The sequence below is a fragment of the Apis cerana genome, linkage group LG12, assembly GCF_029169275.1.
Source record: "Apis cerana isolate GH-2021 linkage group LG12, AcerK_1.0, whole genome shotgun sequence".
NCBI classification, from domain to species: domain Eukaryota; kingdom Metazoa; phylum Arthropoda; class Insecta; order Hymenoptera; family Apidae; genus Apis; species Apis cerana.
The window spans coordinates 4080618-4099313 of NC_083863.1; the positions used below are offsets into that span (position 1 = coordinate 4080618).

The 18696-nt window shown below is 23.4% G+C and overlaps 1 protein-coding gene across 1 annotated transcript; it reads right to left on the reverse strand.

The window, feature by feature from the left end:
* Positions 1–398: 398 nt before the first annotated feature.
* LOC107995531 (protein spaetzle 5-like) lies at positions 399–18687 on the reverse strand. Its single transcript, XM_028665600.2, has 7 exons — positions 17082–18687; positions 14177–14331; positions 4983–5072; positions 3699–3836; positions 3453–3611; positions 1751–1996; positions 399–1112 (listed from the first exon to the last, which is right to left on the reverse strand). Exons 1-7 carry the CDS (start codon positions 17145–17147, stop codon positions 941–943), a joined length of 1026 nt encoding a protein of 341 aa, XP_028521401.1. The 5' UTR covers positions 17148–18687; the 3' UTR covers positions 399–940.
* Between the last annotated feature and the right edge of the window lie 9 nt (positions 18688–18696).

Consider the following 18696-nt stretch of genomic DNA (forward strand, 5'->3'; position numbering starts at 1 on the left):
TCGAGACGAGAATAATTCTGTTCATGGAAATGAATGTTTAAATGATGATAGATAAAAATATTATTGTTTTATCGATTGTCTAATGGCGAATATTTACGGGTATTTCATGCGATTCGTGAGTTTTCGTGAGTTCGTTTCAAACGTCGATCGATGGTCGGTGAACTGACAAATTAGTCTCTTTTCATTTTTCGCGAGATACGGGGTGAATAATTGATAATTATTATCGAGATCGATACCGTTATGAAGAGATGCAAGAATTACAACAAGCGTGTGATTTTAGGAAGCATGAAGTGTATATAATATTATTATTATTAATATTCGATTCAATTCGAACAAGATTTTATAAGGATTTAAATTTCGGAATAAATAACGACATCTTTTGATCAAAGAAAATACTATTTCTTATGATAATAGTTGTGAAAATATGTTTTTATTTTCCCATGATTTTTACATATTTAAATAATATTGAAATTTATTTTTATGGAAATTGTAATTGCGAAATTGTAATCGATTAATTTATATATGTTTATCTACATTACCAACTATAGAAAAACTTGTACGAAGTGTCTCACTAAAGTTATGAATTTATAAATGTTTGAATTATTTTAGTGCTATTAAATAATAAAGATAAAATTTAAAAAATAAAAATAGAAAAAGAGTATAAAATTAATTAATATTTTAAGTTCTTTTTTTTTATATAAATTGACATTTTCTTCTTAATTAATATATTCAGTTGTTTATTCATGTAGGACATCGAAATTCATATATTTCGGGTCTCATCCTTCACTTCATCAATTAACTACATGGCGATTCTCCGCTTTGAAAGCTCAAATTAAGGAGATAATTTCTTCATCTCGAAGATTTTGTAATATTACATTTTCATATGAAAATGCAATTGTTTTAAATTTTTTTCGATTTCAAGATTCAGTTAGTCCATTTTTCAGTAATTTGCAATAATTTCACATGAACAACCATGAGGGAACCAGAATATGTCCGTATACAACTGGTTTCCGTTTCCTTGTAACGCTACTAATCGCTTTTGAACATACTGCTGCTGACATCTGCTGGTGTATCCCGTAGGAACAGAACAAATACCATTGCAGACATCCATTCTAAGAAAAAATAAAATAAAATTTAAAATATCTTAAAATTTTAATAAAAAATTAAAATTTATCTTAGAGATGAATAATTTTTTATCTATTTTTTTATCGATAGTATTTATCAAATAAAATCTAAAGTCATTTTAAAAATCATTTTAACTTCATGACATTACAATTTATGAATGTTGAATATAATCCAATGTTGATTTACTATTTGGGTATGAAGTAAATAGGATTAATAAATTAGAACAAATGTATTTATAAACTTAATGTAAATCGAAATTAATTTTAATAAATAAAAAACAAAAAATTTAATTAGCAATTGATACTTTATTGGAAAAGAACCTACATTACCTACAATTTATTCTGTAACGTTGCATCGGTAATGTTGAAAATGACATTAAAATGAACAAAAAATAAAATAAAAAAAATACATTGAATGATAAATACTATATTCTGTAATAATGGTACCTTATAATGATAAAATAATCAAATTATTTTTTCAAAATATATCTATTTCAATTTTTTTTTTCAAATTTCATTTTCAAATTCAAGTTCAATATTTTAAAAAATTGTATAATTAAAATTCAAATTTTATTATATTATATTATTATATTAATATATCAAAAAAATTAAATATAAGGACTTACGTGCATTTTTCACTCCTTACTACCTGTGAATATTTCTGATTCATATCTTCAAGATTTACTACATACATCCAGTTTCCTTGATTATTCAAAGCTGCTCTCGGTGTGATATATTGTGTCTCAGTTGGACAAAGTGAGATCGCATCAGGATCAGATTGTCTTTTTCTACGCCTCTTACTCAATTTGCTGTATTTCAATAAAGGATTTTCATATAGTGAACGAGGTGCGAGTTTACTGTTTCGCACATACCTGAAGGATAAAGAAATATAAAAAGGATAAGAAATATATTATATTTCTCATTCGTGATTAAAACTAATAAAAATATTGATAAAAAATTGATACAATTTTAAAAAATAATTTCGAAACTTCATTAAAATTGTATAAAAAAATTTTTTAATTATATATTTAGAATAGGAGTTATTTTATTGATTTTTATACTTCTAAAATAAGTCATTCATTAATTTTTTTTATAATATAACTGTTATTTAACTTTAATTTTTGACATAATATAAAAATAATAAAAACATATAGAATATTTTTGATATATTTAAAATTTAAAATAAATTTGAATTAGATTTTAAATAGATTTAAAATAGATTTAATAATAAAATAGAATTATAGATTTGAATTAGGTTTATATTATATTAAATTTGAAATAATTATAACAAAATAATTTATATAAAAAAAAAAGAATTGTATTTAGATTAGATTCAAATTAAAAATTAATTTGATTTTTTTCGGCATTTCCAAAAGAAACAATTTAGAGAATAATATCATAAAATTATAAAAGACAGAAAATAACATTAAAATAAGTAAAAAATATGCACATCAAAATAAAATCAAAAAAATTTTAAATTTGAAATTTATGATTCTTGTTACAAATTGTTAATTTTAAAGCATAATTAAATTTATGATGATTAAATCAATAATCATTTTTATGTAAATATACATCATTTTTTTTCTACCTTAGGAATTTTTATAGATCGATTTCGCGTAATTGTTACTCATTTAGAATATCTATTTGTTGATTTTTATCTTTTATAATTTTAATAACATTATAACAATTTTGTTTTTTAAAAAAATAAATTTTGTAAGATAAAATTTGAACCTAGAGCTATTATTCTCAAAAATGAAAATCATTTTCAGGAATTACATATTTCTTCAAGTGATATTTTGCAACTAAACTTTTTTTTTAAAATAGTATTTAAATAAAGAAATAGTTTTTTAAATATATATTATCTTATACAACTACTATTTTGATATAAGTATTTTATTAATAAATACAAGAAAATTCAAATAATAATATAAATATTTAATAAATATTTTCAAATAATATATTTCAAATTTTCAAACATTTTCTGAATTTGATATAATATATGATACTATTATGCTATAATACTATTATACTATAATAAGACATACATAAATATTAAAAACTATACATACACGATTCTTGTATTGAAATTTATCTATTATTATATTATATTCTATTATATTCTATTATATTTTGTATTGAAATTTATCTTCCATTTTCAATGATATTTGTTAAATATCATTAAACAAAACTCATGATTTAAGTATTAAAACGAAATGGTATTTTCAAATAATATTTTCTTATAAAAACATTTCAATTTTTAGAATTACGTGTAATATTATTTTAAATCTTTCCCAACCAACACCAGCAACTTATTATCACAATAATCACCTGTTCGTCCACCATGCTTGCGCCTGTCCAAAGGCGTTCAAAGGTTGAGATTGAGTATAGAAGGGATGATCCGTCGTAACTCTTTGTCCTTCTGAATGATACTTGAAAGACTCGTTGTTGAGAAACGGATTCCCTTGAGCCGGTGTGGTGTATTTGTAGCTACAATAAAGAGGAATACGGATTACTCTTCGTAAAAACGGATAATTAAATTTCATTTAATTAACGCGAAATTAGCATCGAAATTACCCATGAGTGTCGTTCAACGGAGTTCCATAAAGAAGCGTAGTTTCTTGACCGGGATATTGAGATGGCGGTAGAAACGGTAATGCAGAGTGGAACTGACCATCCCCGTGCGCTGGATAATCATAGCCCGCCGGAAACGACCTTGAAAAGAAGTAATCCGTCCTTGATTCATTTTATGAATGAGATATTTTCGTGAAATTTTATATATGTATATAGGGTGTTCAAATGAAAAGAAAAAATTTTAGATGGAAAATTTAAGATGGAATGTGATAGACATAAAGTCATTTTATTTATATCATCCAAGAACGATTTTGAAAAGAGATAGAGATAGTCTACGATCGTTGATCCATTTTGACAGAATTTTCATAAAATTTTAGAGGTTATAGGTTATAGGAATTATAGGGTCTTTTCAAATGAAAAGAAAAAATTTAAGATGGAATGTGATGGAATTTAAGACAAACTATAATAAAGATAATGTTATCTTTGTCATTTCTGAGATATTTTCAAAAAATCTTGTGATATGGAGAATGTTTAAACGAAAAAAGAAAATTTTGGAAAATAGAATATAGTAAATATAGAATCATTCCATTTTATGATCATCTTCATTTGGAAAATTATATGCTTTGTATTTCTTTATTGAAATTAATAAATTTTCACGGATTTGTATATACAAATTTTCGTTTCACTCTTAAAATTATCTTTTAATTATTTGTCTTATTTGAGATATATCGGATCAAAAAATGATTTTCAAATTTTCATCAACATACAAAAATCAATATAGAAATCAACCAAAAATAAAATTATCACACAAATATTCAATTTTATAGAGATGTACATTAGTACATTTATAACAAGTAACTTTCATAATTATACGACTTCTAGTTTTGCAATCCATGATATTATCATTTTTAAGCAAGAAAAATTCTCTACTTATTTCATCTCGAACATCTTGTGTATAATTGGTCCAAAGTAATAGAATTTAATTTTCTTCTTTTATAATTTTTTTTATAACTTTATAACTTTATATACATTTTTATAAGTTATAAAAATTAAAAAATTTATAAGTATAAGATATTGGACCTTGTGAAATTTTTATAAAATAAATAAAATATGTTACAAAAATTATAATAAATATAAAACATTTATAAATATAATATGAAAAAAATTCATTAGTTTATGACATACTTGTATAAATAATTTTTTAATTCTATGAAATACTTCTATAATAATGTTTTCTATATTACAAAACAGAAATATATTTCCAAATCATAAATAAAAATAACGTACCTGTGAACATTGAAATTCTCTCTGGACTCGTCTCGCAATACAGAGCTGAAGTCAAAACTACATTTGTCTACAAGAAATTTAATTAACTGTCTGCAACAGAGAAAAGAAAGAAAAACTAAAGTTAATATATAATGATAAAAGAAAGAAAAATAGGTCAATATATATGTATATATAATTTTTCAATTATATTTTTGAAATGATCTTTGATCGATGAACGATCAATACAAATAAACATTGATATTGGCCACAATGAAAAGTTGAGTACCAATACATGTTTTCTTGACCTAACTTTAATGGAATCATTTCAAAGATGAATACAAAATTGCTTATCTATTGTATGTATTATTCATGAGTTCGTGGAAACCAGGTTCCATGACCTGGTAGAAGTTTCTTCTATACTTCATAACCGTTTTCAAAACGATTTTACAGAAGTGAAACGTTAGATAATTACATTCTAGTATATTTTACATGTGTGTTATACGATAACTTGAATTTTAAAAAAGGCAAAATATTTTAATTTTTGATTTTTAGAGAAAAACTTTAGAAAAAAAAAATTAAATACATTAATTTTTTAAACCTTCAAAGAACTGTAGATATAATATTTATGTATTTATAATATGGAACAATATAGAAATATACATAAATATACATAAATATACATGTATATTTGTATATATATATATGAACATCATATGAAATTTATCATAAGCTTCGCGAATTTATTCTTTCAATATCGCAATGAACTTCTGACTACTCATTTGTATCTTCTTTATAATTATTTCTTTTATAATTATAATCTAACATATATAGTACAATCTTATAAAATGATAAATTTGATAAAAAAGAAAATATTCATAACATTATGATAAATTATATTTTTCTTGAAATTAACTTTTTAAAATTTAATAACGGTAGAATAAAATTGTATAATGAAATCTATTATTTTAATATATAATCGTATTTTGATATAACAATATCCGAATTGTTTTATTTATATTTTTCGTTATGCATTATTATTATTATTATTTCTTGATGTTTAAAGATTTATATTGAAATTATTGATACATAATATTTTCCTATATTGCTGAAGATTAACATATCACATTATAATTACAATGTTAATACGTTCGCATCACAGAAGATATTATTAAATGATTTATCAACTAAAATGAATATATGTACATATACAATGTTAAAAAACTACAACATATATACTCTAATTTATTTCTATAACATTTAAATATTAATTAATTATAAGCATATTTAAACAATATTTTCATACGACTATGAAAATAAAACACGTGTAAATATTTTTTATCAAAGTAAAGCTATTTTTTATCGTCAAATTTAAAAATCCTCGACTGTTGGAAACAAAAGCAGAAAGGTATCAACTATGCGCCTAAATAATTACCAATCGTCACGAAGCAAACAAACGGATAAAGCAAAATCGAAATAAAGAAATAAAGATATTCACTATACTATATATGAATAATTATCAATTGTCATAAAGGAAATAATGAGACAGAGACGAATAGATCTTCCGGCGACCCACAAATCCCACGCAAAGAATAAACACGTGCGCGAATTTCGCGCGTGGCCAAAGAACCATCGTATCTTGAGAACTTTCTCCACCGGTGAAAGACGCCGGCTAGAAGATATGTCCCGATGTTTAATTCATGGTCCACGCCTAAAAGTTGTTTTCTCGCGGGCTGCATCTCGATCAGCGAGCGGCCTATACGGTGCTATACGGGCACGACCAACTTTCGAACTGATGTGATTCGTCAATGGACAACGGAAGTAGAGAGACAGGGATTGACCTCGAATCCCGAGACGACATTTTAACTCATGATCTTGATCCCACTCGTTGCGCTCGACCGGCAAATTTTCGAACTTTTCCCTTGTCGTCCATTTGTCTTCGTCCAGTTGCGTTTGTCGAGGGAAAAAATCGTGAAAGATTCTGTTTTTTTTAATATTTTTTATAGCAATCAAATCTCGATGATCCTTTCGAGATGGATTCTTTATTTGGCAATAAATATGATGTTAATGAAACAGAACAGAATGACACAGAATATAATAAATTAATTAAAAATTATAATATTTAATTGTTGAAATGGGATTAATAATATCATTTTTGATAACATTCTTTGTCTCAGTAAAAGAATTGAAAAAAATTGTACTAAACTACATTATAAAATTAAAATCTATATGAAAATTATATTAGAATGTAATATTGATTACAAAAAGTTAAAGGAAAAAAGATAAAATTGGGATATGTAAGTTTTGTTTTATTAAAGTTTTCGAGTAAAAAATGTTTAATAAATGAAAATTGAATGTATAGAAATTTTGTATCAGAATATATTAATATTTTTCCAATTGTAAGGGTGTTAAATATATCTAAATGAATCGTTCTCGAAAGTTATTTTTTGTCATCGAGGACTGTGTTGAGAGTGAAAGTTATTCTTGAAGATGTGTTAATTGTGAAAAATACTTTTGGGATTCACAAATTTTATTCTCGAATTTTATTATCTTCTTAAGGGCTCAAAAAAAAGGGAAATTCATAAGTTTCGAACATTTAATATCTGAAAGTTTAAAAAGATTTTGAATATAATTTAAAAATATAAATGAGACAGATATATCAAATGGTCGATTATTAGTTGAAATATATAATTAAGTCAAAGGATATAATTGTAAACACTTTATATCGTATATTATTTTAATTTTACTTACAGACTCAATATTGTATTAAATTAATGTATTGAGTTATTTTTAATTCAAATTATAGAAGTAAAAATAACGTAAGATATATATTTATATTTCGATTAATAGAGATTTTTGACATGCAATAAAAAAAATAAATAAAATTTTACAGAAATATTGAGTTACGAAAATTCGAATGTATATTATGAAATCTTAATAATTGCCAGTGATAATAAAAGTTTAATTCATTTCATTCGATAGAAATGTATAAAAAATAGTGATCAAAACATTGTACAATTAAATTAGGATTACTTTTAGAATCGATTCTCCAGAATCCAAATTCTAAGATTAATATTTTTTTATTTGTATTTTTACTTTTTTCTTTCAATATTTTTTTTTTAACATTTTAAAGATAAGATAAATAAAATTACTAAATGAAGATTTAACGATAAAGAAAATGAACTTGATAGGAACTTGATTGGCGGGATCTGAATTGGCGGGAAATAGCGAACAATGCCACATATTAACGTTTCCTGTTATGCATAGTATATTACTACATGTCTGTACACAATTACACTAGTTAGACGTCAAGAACTATCAACACTCACAATCGTTGCCTTAAATTTTCCACGTAAATACAAATTCGCAAAGTCTTGACGTATCTAGATTTATAAGAAATATTATTCTCATCAAACGATGTTATAATTTCAATCAAAAATAATAATAAAATGATTCCAGAAAATTCTATTTGTTATTATGATATCGAGATGACGAACTTTTAAAACAAAAATCAAAATAAAGTTTTTTTTTGTTTTTAAACAAGTTCCATTTCTATTCAAACTTAAACTTATACTTCGTTTAAGAATATATTTATAAAATTTTCATGGAGATACACCTTATTAAGAATTTTCTAACCTATTTGTTTTGTATTTAGTAATGACCAATACTCGTACGAGTTTATTACATATATTCACATATAAATGATAAATATTTTAAAGCAATTAAAAATAAAGTTATACAATATAATTAAATATATAATTCATAGTTATATTATATAGTTATATTTCAAAGTATATAAATATGCGAATATATTAAAAAATATATTTTTATGAAACAAATATTTTAGAATTTGCATATAAAAGTTTTATGGAAATTATTTCACTAGAAAAGATTGTGAAATAAAAAAATACAATAATCAAATTAATATTACTTTTATTTAATAGTATAATATCATATTATTAATATGCTTATATAGAATAAAGAATATTATTTAATACTATTACTATATTATATACTATATAAATTCAACATTATATTTAATATTTAATGATAGTTTTTTAAATATTTATTAATGAAAAAAATACTTAATAATTTATTAAAAATATTTTATAATTAACAAATTTTTTTTTTATTTTTATAAGCATTCATACTGAAATTCTCATCGAAACTTATCATGCGAGAACTTTTTTCATGAAAATAATCTCACGGTTAAAAATAAAGTCTATTGAAAAGTTACTTCGAATACTGTTTTTAATCTTCGTAAAATATGAAAAGAAGCCATTTGAGAAACACGGAACTTTCTAATTTGACAATTATAGAATTTTTATAGAAAACTTGTAAATTGCTTAATGTAGTTTCAATAGAAAGTGATGACAAAGTATCCATTTGGTTAAATACACAATTTTACATGTTTGCTCGAACACGTTGGAAGCATTGAAGATTCCTTTCATATCGTGACAAATACCTGTTCAAGTTGGTTAACACTTATCAATGCAACTGTAAATAATTTACATTTAACATAACCAAGTTACAAGTCTATTACTCTTTCAAACTTTCTTCATTTCATAATGAAAATTATGAATTTCATTTTCATAGTGAGTCTTAATATTCTTACTGTAATTATCAAATATCTAATTCTTCGTTTTATACAGATACGCAATTTAGTTTCTAACATTCTCTTAATATATTTTAGAAGAGATTACAAAAGGCAAAAAAATTGCTTTTTATGCACAATGACTAGAACAAATTTTTATTTTAATTTTAAATTTACAAAACTGATTGTGAAATGAAAATTCCATAATTGTTTTAAATTGATAATAAATCATTAAGTTTTATGATGATTTGAACTGAAGAGAAAAATTCAATAATCTATTATATATAATAAAATTTAATAGGTAAAAAGGATAATCTATTAATGAGTTCTGTTAATGAGCAATTATTATCTGTTAAGGCAACGTATTAAGTTTTTTAAAAAAATTTGCGAAACAAAATTTTTTTTAATTCGTCATGTTAACTTTACAAAAGTTGTTGGAATATATCTTTGATAGATTGAAATCAATCATCGAGGCTTTCAAAAATTCACAAAATATTAAAAATTCTTAGAATTTTATTTATTATTAGAAATTTATTATCAATGAAAAAGATTCGAAATGATTTTTGCTTAATTCATTTTTTCTTAAAATCTACTTAATTCTGAGAAAAACACTGGGAAACGAATAGCGTGAACACCTTGTATATTTATCGCGATTCTTATTATACAATAAATTAATTTATGAGAATTTGCAAGATAAGAGCACGGAAGTGAAGAGATATCGTAACAGAAATGGTATCCGGTACTGCACAGAAATCCATGACGCTAATCAGAAACATGTGGCGATAAATCTGTTTAAATCTGAAGATGCATCTCAGGTGTAACTTGGAATTGTTTCGAGTATGAACCTCGATCTGTAACGGTCCCGATAATTATCTAACAAGATATGACCGCGTCAAGGCCATGGTCACGCTACGCTGATCAAGAAATAAAACGTATCGGTATGACGTCCGTTTTTACGTAATCGTTTGTCGCTTTCAAATCGATCTGACTTCAACGCAAATAAAAAATTATTGCAAAAATATATATGTAATATAATAAAAAATAAATAAATAATATACGATGCCTTTTGTTATTAGATATTAGATATTAATTTAATTTTTATTTAATTATTTAATTGAATATCCAGTAAAATTTCTATAATTTGAAAATCTCTAACTATAGAGTATTATATTAAGAGTATTATATTATATTCGACGATATTGTATATTTATTATAGCAATTGAATATTAATTATTTTAGCTCAAATATATTGTATGCGATATTTTTTAATAATATTTAATAATTCATTTTCACGTAATTGTAAAATTAAAAAGTAAACTATAAATATAAAAATATATATATATTTTTTTTTTTAAATAAGAAAATAAAATAAAGATTTTTAAATAAAGAATTTTTACTTTGTAATATTTATATATTTATTTAATAATATATGAATTAATCAGAAAATTTTTCAATAATGTTTTTTTATTAATAATGCGAATTATTATTATTGTTTAATCAATGAAAATTAAAAATATTAAAATTTAAGATTATTAAAAATATTTTTTTAAAATTCAAATGATAGATTAATATTAATATTTTATTATAATTAGAGTATTCATTTATTCAATTCCTGGATATAAATATTAAGTATCTAACAAAGTATTGATAAAAGTGTAAATACATATAGTGACTATAGAAAATATTTGCATATCATTATTTTTAGTAGTATTTAAATATTAATTATGATAATTACAAAAAATATATATCAAATCTTACATTATTCAGTAATATTGACATATGGATCATATTAGATTAGATAACAAAAATGTAAAATATAATAAAATAATAATTCAAAGATAAAGATATATGCAAAAATCATTAAATATATACATATTTTAACTACTCTATTAAAATTTTGTTATTTTTTCCATTTCAAAAAACAAAAATTTCTTTAAGTCAAAATATACGCTTTCATTTTAACTCGAATTTATAATAATATTTAGTTTATTTTATCTTTATAACTAAAATTCAAAATAATCCGATTTTATCAATTATAGTTTACTTCTGTTGTGAAGTTTTTATATGAAATTGCTTCTATAATTTAAAATAATTATGTGTAATAATCTACTAATAATCAGTTATTCGATGCTTATTTTTTTTATTTTATCTTTAAAAATATGCGAAAATATGATGCTTAGAATAGAATTTTTTTCCTTTAAAATATTAATTATATTTATATAATTATATTTTCTTTTTTTTTATACATAATTGGAAAAATATTATGTACAAAATCTTTGTATATCAAATTTTAATTTGTTAAATTTTTTTTACTCAAATACTTCGATAAAACGTAAAGCATAATTCGAATATTTTAATTTTTTCCTTAAATCTTTACGTATTTGTTTCATGTTTAAAAAAATAAAACAAAATGTTTCTGTGGCATTTGAATTAAAATAATCAACAAAAAAATAAAATATATCTTAACAAATTATAAAATATATACATTAATTAGACAAGAATTACTCCTTTGAACATCTATTAAAATTTTTCTATTCCACCAATTATTATTCACCAATTACTTCTTCACTGTGTTTCCACTATCAAAAAAATTTTTGGTATCAAACGATCAGAATAAAAAGTGAATGACGCAAGAATATAAAAATCTCCAGGATATGTTGGATTTTAAGCAAGTTCACTATCCCGGAACTTTCCCTTCCTGAAATTTGTCTCGCCATGCACGATCAGCTGATTCGCATGCGGGAATAGTAACGGCTGCGACGCCAAGAATATTAATAACAAGATGGTGAACCATATTTTTGTAAATTCCACATACACGAAACTTTTGGAAATTCAAGGAAACAGTTCAATTTATTGGTGAAATTCTTTTCTCCAATTCTACGCAATAAACCAACATGAAACGTCTTTTTATATTTGAAGAGTTAAATTAAGTTAGGTTAAATTAGATTAGACAGATCAAATGTGAAGCGAATTATAAGTATAAGTATATTATTCTTTAAAAGTGAGCAGTTACGCGATCTAAAAATAAAAAAATAAAGAATCTTGGAGAAGATTTTTAATAAGTCTCGTGTGGATGATCTCGCAATGGATGATCCAATTCTTCCTATTATTTCATAGTAAACAAAAGACTAAGTAAGTTCTTTGAAATGATAATACTCGTATTCACAAAGCTGTCAAGAGGCATCATTATCATGCAAATGCGATAATAGGGCTGACATCATAGATTTACTATGCAGTATCTCACGAGTATTTAAATGTTGCATATTACAATGACAACATTTTTTCACAAAAACTCATCCGACGTTTGTTATGTCATTACTATCACTTTTTTTCAATGCATTTCTTAAAAAATGAAAGAAACATTATCTGGAAGTAGGTTAAGAGGAAACATAAACTTCAGTAACTAAAGAAATTTTAATATCTCTACTTCTTTTAATCTTATCTATAGCTTGGTTTTAAAAAAATTCTTCGAGAAATTGATGGCGAAAGATGTCTTTTCAAATGAAAATACTAAGATTTCTCAATTTTAAAACATAATAAAATCCAGCAAATGAATGTTTATTATTTTTGAAATTTATTTTAAATCTTTTAACCCCTTAAACAGTTGTGCCATGTACATATCATTTATTTGTTGCAATAATGATATAACTCAAGAATTGCAATTTATAAATAGTTAATGTAAGAATAATATTTTTCTTCTTTTACTTTTTGCTGATAAAATTTTATAAGTGATTTTTCAAACAAATATTGATCTTTCAATTTGAAATTTTAATGTAATATTCTTATTCTTATAAGGATTGGAAATATTTAAACTTGTTTTCTCTCAAGTTATGATTCTTCAATATTATGACAATGTTGTTGCAGTTAAAATATAATCATGTTATAATAAAATAACAATGTGTACAATTATAATGACATATTATAGTGATATAGAATAAAAATATATAAAAACTACGATGGACAATAATTTTACGTGAAAAAATAGAATAAAATTTTTTTGATTTGAAGTTTCATTTTCGAGTAAATTAAATTTGAAAATTTTTTTAAATACAAATGAAATTGAATAATTTTAAAATTTATCCCAATGGATATAAATAAATTGATAAATAATTACTGTATGTAAAAATAAACCAAAAAATATAAAATTAAATTATATAAATTAAATTAAATCCATATTTCTGAGAAAATCGAGATTGAATATTATATAATCCAGAAATCGTATAATCAAATTTTCAAATTTAATTTTTTTGAAAACTAATTTCTAAATGAAAAAAATTTATTCTACATATTTATTCACTTGTTTTAAAATAATACAATATATGAAGAATACGAAATTATAATATAAATATAAAGATAAAAAGTTAATAATAATAATAATAATAATAATAATAATTAAATATAATAATAATAACGAAAAATTCTCATCATTGTGTAATCCACTTTTAATGATGATGTAATGCTGAAGGAATTAACAATAATAATAAAATTAATATATTCGATGTGCATTATTCAATATCAATCGAAAAATATAAATTAATATTTGTTTCTCTAAGCAACGAACTCGTATTTTACGATCTGTAAGCTTTCTTTTTTTTTTTTTTTTTTTATTAAATCATCTTCTTACCGGGGATAATGATCGAGACTTTCACAAAACGTTTGTCCCGGTTTTGCGCAATTTGGAGTATGCCCTGGAGGTGCAGGTACAAAAGGCTCGTAACGTGGTCGTCCTGGACATCCGTACTTGGGGCAAGGCACATCGTAAGCGTTCACTAAGGATGCCTGTAATCAAATTGAAAATGCGCAATTAAAACAATGAAATACATATAACAAATGCACGAAACGTTTAGTTTTTTTGGTTACCAAATGTATAAGCAATAAATGAATATTGATTTTTCAATTATTTGATCTACGAAATTAATTTAATTCGAATTAAAATACTTTCATTCAAATATATCGTTCAAAAGTTTGAAAACAATTGATTGTGCAAAAAATTATTGATATTGCAACTACTTTAAGTAAAGAAAAATTAATAGATAAAATACTCAAAATTTATTTAGAAATAATTAAAAATAGAGATGGTTAACTTAAAATTTATTTAGAAATAATTAAAAATAAAGATGGTTAATTTTGATGAAGCAAAAATTTAAATTTGACTTATATTTATCTAAGATTTTGCCTTATTGTTTCAGTACATATGAAGAATTTTAAGAATAATCATATCTTGTAAATCATATTTTTCAAAAATAATTTATATAAAATCTTCTTATTGTTTAAATTTTTAATTGATAAAACAATAAAATAAGTAGTAATTTATTTGTCAATTAAAAATATAAATAATAAACAAACTTTTAAGTCGTGTTTAAAGACTTATATTGATTAGCTTTTAAATTCTTAATATTTTTTTTTATTATTAAATAATTTCTGATTGTAATAAATAAATTTAATATATGATTTTCAATATTTTTACTTTAAAGTCCTTATTTCTAAATTTTTGGAAATTTTTCGTTTATCATAAAAATGAATAGAACAGATAAAATTATATAATTATTTGATCTAGATAATTAATGAATTAACAAAAATTGAAAAATGTAAATATATCATATATACAACAAATAAAATTCCTGGATATAATAGTTACTTAAAATATTTTTAATATTTTCTATTTCATATATTTATATTAGCTTAATAAAATCGAGATTAACGTAACTCAGTCATTTGTATAAAATTTCTATAAAGATTATTAGGAGAAATCTTCTGCTTGGTTATTGCGGAATCCCAGTGAATCATGCTTCTCTGAAATGGTTCCATTAGCTCGCGGCATTATACATATATGGAATGTTAATTTTACATTCTTCTACTTTTATTAAAAATAACCGATATTAATGATCTATCTCATTTGCGTTTCTAATTGTATTGTACAAATTTAAATGTTTACATCGAAAGATAAATATACTATTCATAAATTTTTTCACTGGTCTACTTTCGAGCTGAAACTTCAATGCTTATATTATCTATTCTAATCTATGAAGCGATATTTGAATATGATGTAATATGCTAGTGCAATACCATTTTAAGAATTTTCTTATGCCATTTTCAATTAACTTATGACAATCAATATCAGTTTTTTGTCGATATACAAAAACTACTCTAAAACTTTAAATATTGTGAATTAACTTATTTTTTCGAAAATAAAACGATAGAATTATAAATATTTAATAAAAAAAATAATATTTATAATAATTTTTAATTTTTAAAAAAATTTAAAATGAAAAAAGATTAAACGAATCATGAAAATGATGGACTCATAATTTATTAAATTAAATTAAAAAAAATGTCTAATACTGGAATTGTATTATAAGAAAACATAGTAAATATAAATTCATGACTAAAAGTGATCCATTTGATTTTAACTAAACTGAATTATCAGTTTTACGATCATTCACTCATATATACAAAATCTTCTGTTTTATTTTCACTGATATATACATCCGGTATTACGAAAAGTACGAGATTGTCGCAATCTTACAAAAGATTGAATAGAGAGTCTTACGCCAGATATTACAATACGCCAGAACAGAGCATTACATTTCACTTACAGCTTTCACGATACAAGGAACTATTCGTTCTACAGATTATTCTTTGCTGTGCCTAACATAGCAGTAATAGTAGCCTAACAGTAGCCATATGTGTTACCGTAGAATGCATGTTTAATAGAATGGAGTGAAAAAAATCAAAATTATATGATTATTTTCCAATAATAAAAAATTAATTGTTTCTAACCTTTTAGATTTAATATGTAAAATATAGTTTCTATCAAATTAATTTCTGAACAAAAAATTATTGGAAAAAAATTTATAAAATCAAGCAATTTTTAAATAATTTAATATTAAAAATTTTAATAGCTTAAATATTATATTAATTTTTATTTGAAATCATAAAAAATTTTGCCCCTATCTACATCTTATTCCATTATAATGTTTATTCAAATGAATTATATTTTTTACAAATTTTTATATTTGTAATATATATTTGGCATTTTTTGACATTTAAATTATTAAACATTACGTATATAAATATAACAATAACAAATATTAATACTTACATCTTAATATGATATAAATTTATTATATATTTATAAATATTTCAATGTAAATTTTTATTTACAATTATATTGCTCATTGTAATTTCATGCTACAACAATAGAACAAGGATTAAGGCAATCTTTGATTTCGGAATAGTTTCATTCATCGGCAAACTAGAAAGTTATATACTTGTTATCTTTATCGATTCTAACCACGTCGAATCTAAACTGCGTTCAGTCGAAATTTCGTCTCGATCTTGAAATATATATACATATACATGTACACATTTATGCATCAAAAATGAAACAATTGACAATTTGTCTATTCTTACGAGATTTACTATTAAGATAAAATATACTCAATATAAGACAAAAATATATTCAACTTTTTTAACTTTTTTAATAATAAAATTATTACTTTAATTTTTACTTACTAATTTTTACTTACAATCATTATTACGGCCAAAAATAATTTCATTTTCGAGATGATAAAATACCAAATTCGGATCACCATAATTCAGTTTGAAAACACTTCACCAAGTCAAAAATTATATCACTATTCTTTGTAACTAATTTTAACCACACCGCGATATCTTTCGCGAGGGTTGGTATCTTTCAAAAAAATCAATTCACATAATTATTCTCTCACGGAACTAGGTTACCGTAACACGATAAATGATTATAGTGAAGCACGTGTCGATGTATCCGCGGATGCGCTTTACAAGCTAGATGGATTGTGGAAATGTTGATGTGTAATCATTGAGTCATGTGTGGCGCGACCGTTGACAGATATTGTCGACCGCGAAAAAGATAAGTTTTGCTGCGAAATAATTTGTCGAAAAAAAAGCAACAATTTTTCTTAAAAATGGATTACACGAGTGAATTACGGGATAATTAATTATACATAAACAGGAATCAATAAAATCAGTGATTGAAACGAATGAAACTTTTTGTTGTGCATATAAAGATTTTTAATTTAATTTATATTAAATAATATTTCGACTAAATACGATACACGGATGCAATAATTATAGTCTAATTCACACTTGAAAGATTAATTACAAGCACCACTATGTGACGGTATACTCGGACTATAGAGAACGAGTATGACCGTCGATATCTTAGTCACCGCCACTGACACCGTATATATGTATTCCGTGGCGTTAAGTCCAGATTCCGTCGGGGTTTGTCCTGTACGATTTTAAACGCGGCAATCTTACCTAGCAACGTGGGTAACTCGGCGTACCGATACCAATACTCGCATCCGTACCCCTTCCTCTTGCACGCATGCACGAGTTCCGACCGAGTGATGAAGTGGGGTGCACAGGTATATACTTTCACTAGTGCCCGTGTTCCGTATCGCGCACCATTCGACCTTACACGTTGACAAAGATCGTGTCGCTAGAACGGGATCAATGAAATTGCGTAAAGAAGGTCGACTAGATAGTTAAAGGTTTTGCTTTTATTTCTTTATTATCGGTTAGAATTGATTCAATCTCTTTTTATTAATGAAGCTAAGAACAGTTTTGAATAGGAAACATTTTTTTTTTATATATAAATATGAAAAATAATTAAACAAAAGCAGAAATCAATTATTTAAAAAAAAACATAAGAAAATATTTATTTGATGACAATATTAATCTCTTTTATGTTATATTTGATTATAGTGTTTGATTTATATTATCTTTGAATAAATATGAATGTTTTCTAATAATTTTTTTAATAAACAATAATATAATTGTTATATTATAACAATATGACTTTTATATTTTGAATATTGAAAACAATTTTTTTAAAGTCATGCGCACCTATGCAAAATATCTAACAGCTCCATCTGTGTATATAATTGAGAATTTAATGTTAATTGATAACATTTTTATAAGTTTATTTACATATTCATGAAAAATATTTTTCACTAGAATTCTAATTGCTTAATTGTTTAAGAATAATAAAAAATTTAATCAAATCTGTTACTTATATTTACATATTTACATATTTGAAAATTCAGAATTACAATATAAATTTATAAATGTTAAGCATAGTGAATATTAAATTTGAATAAA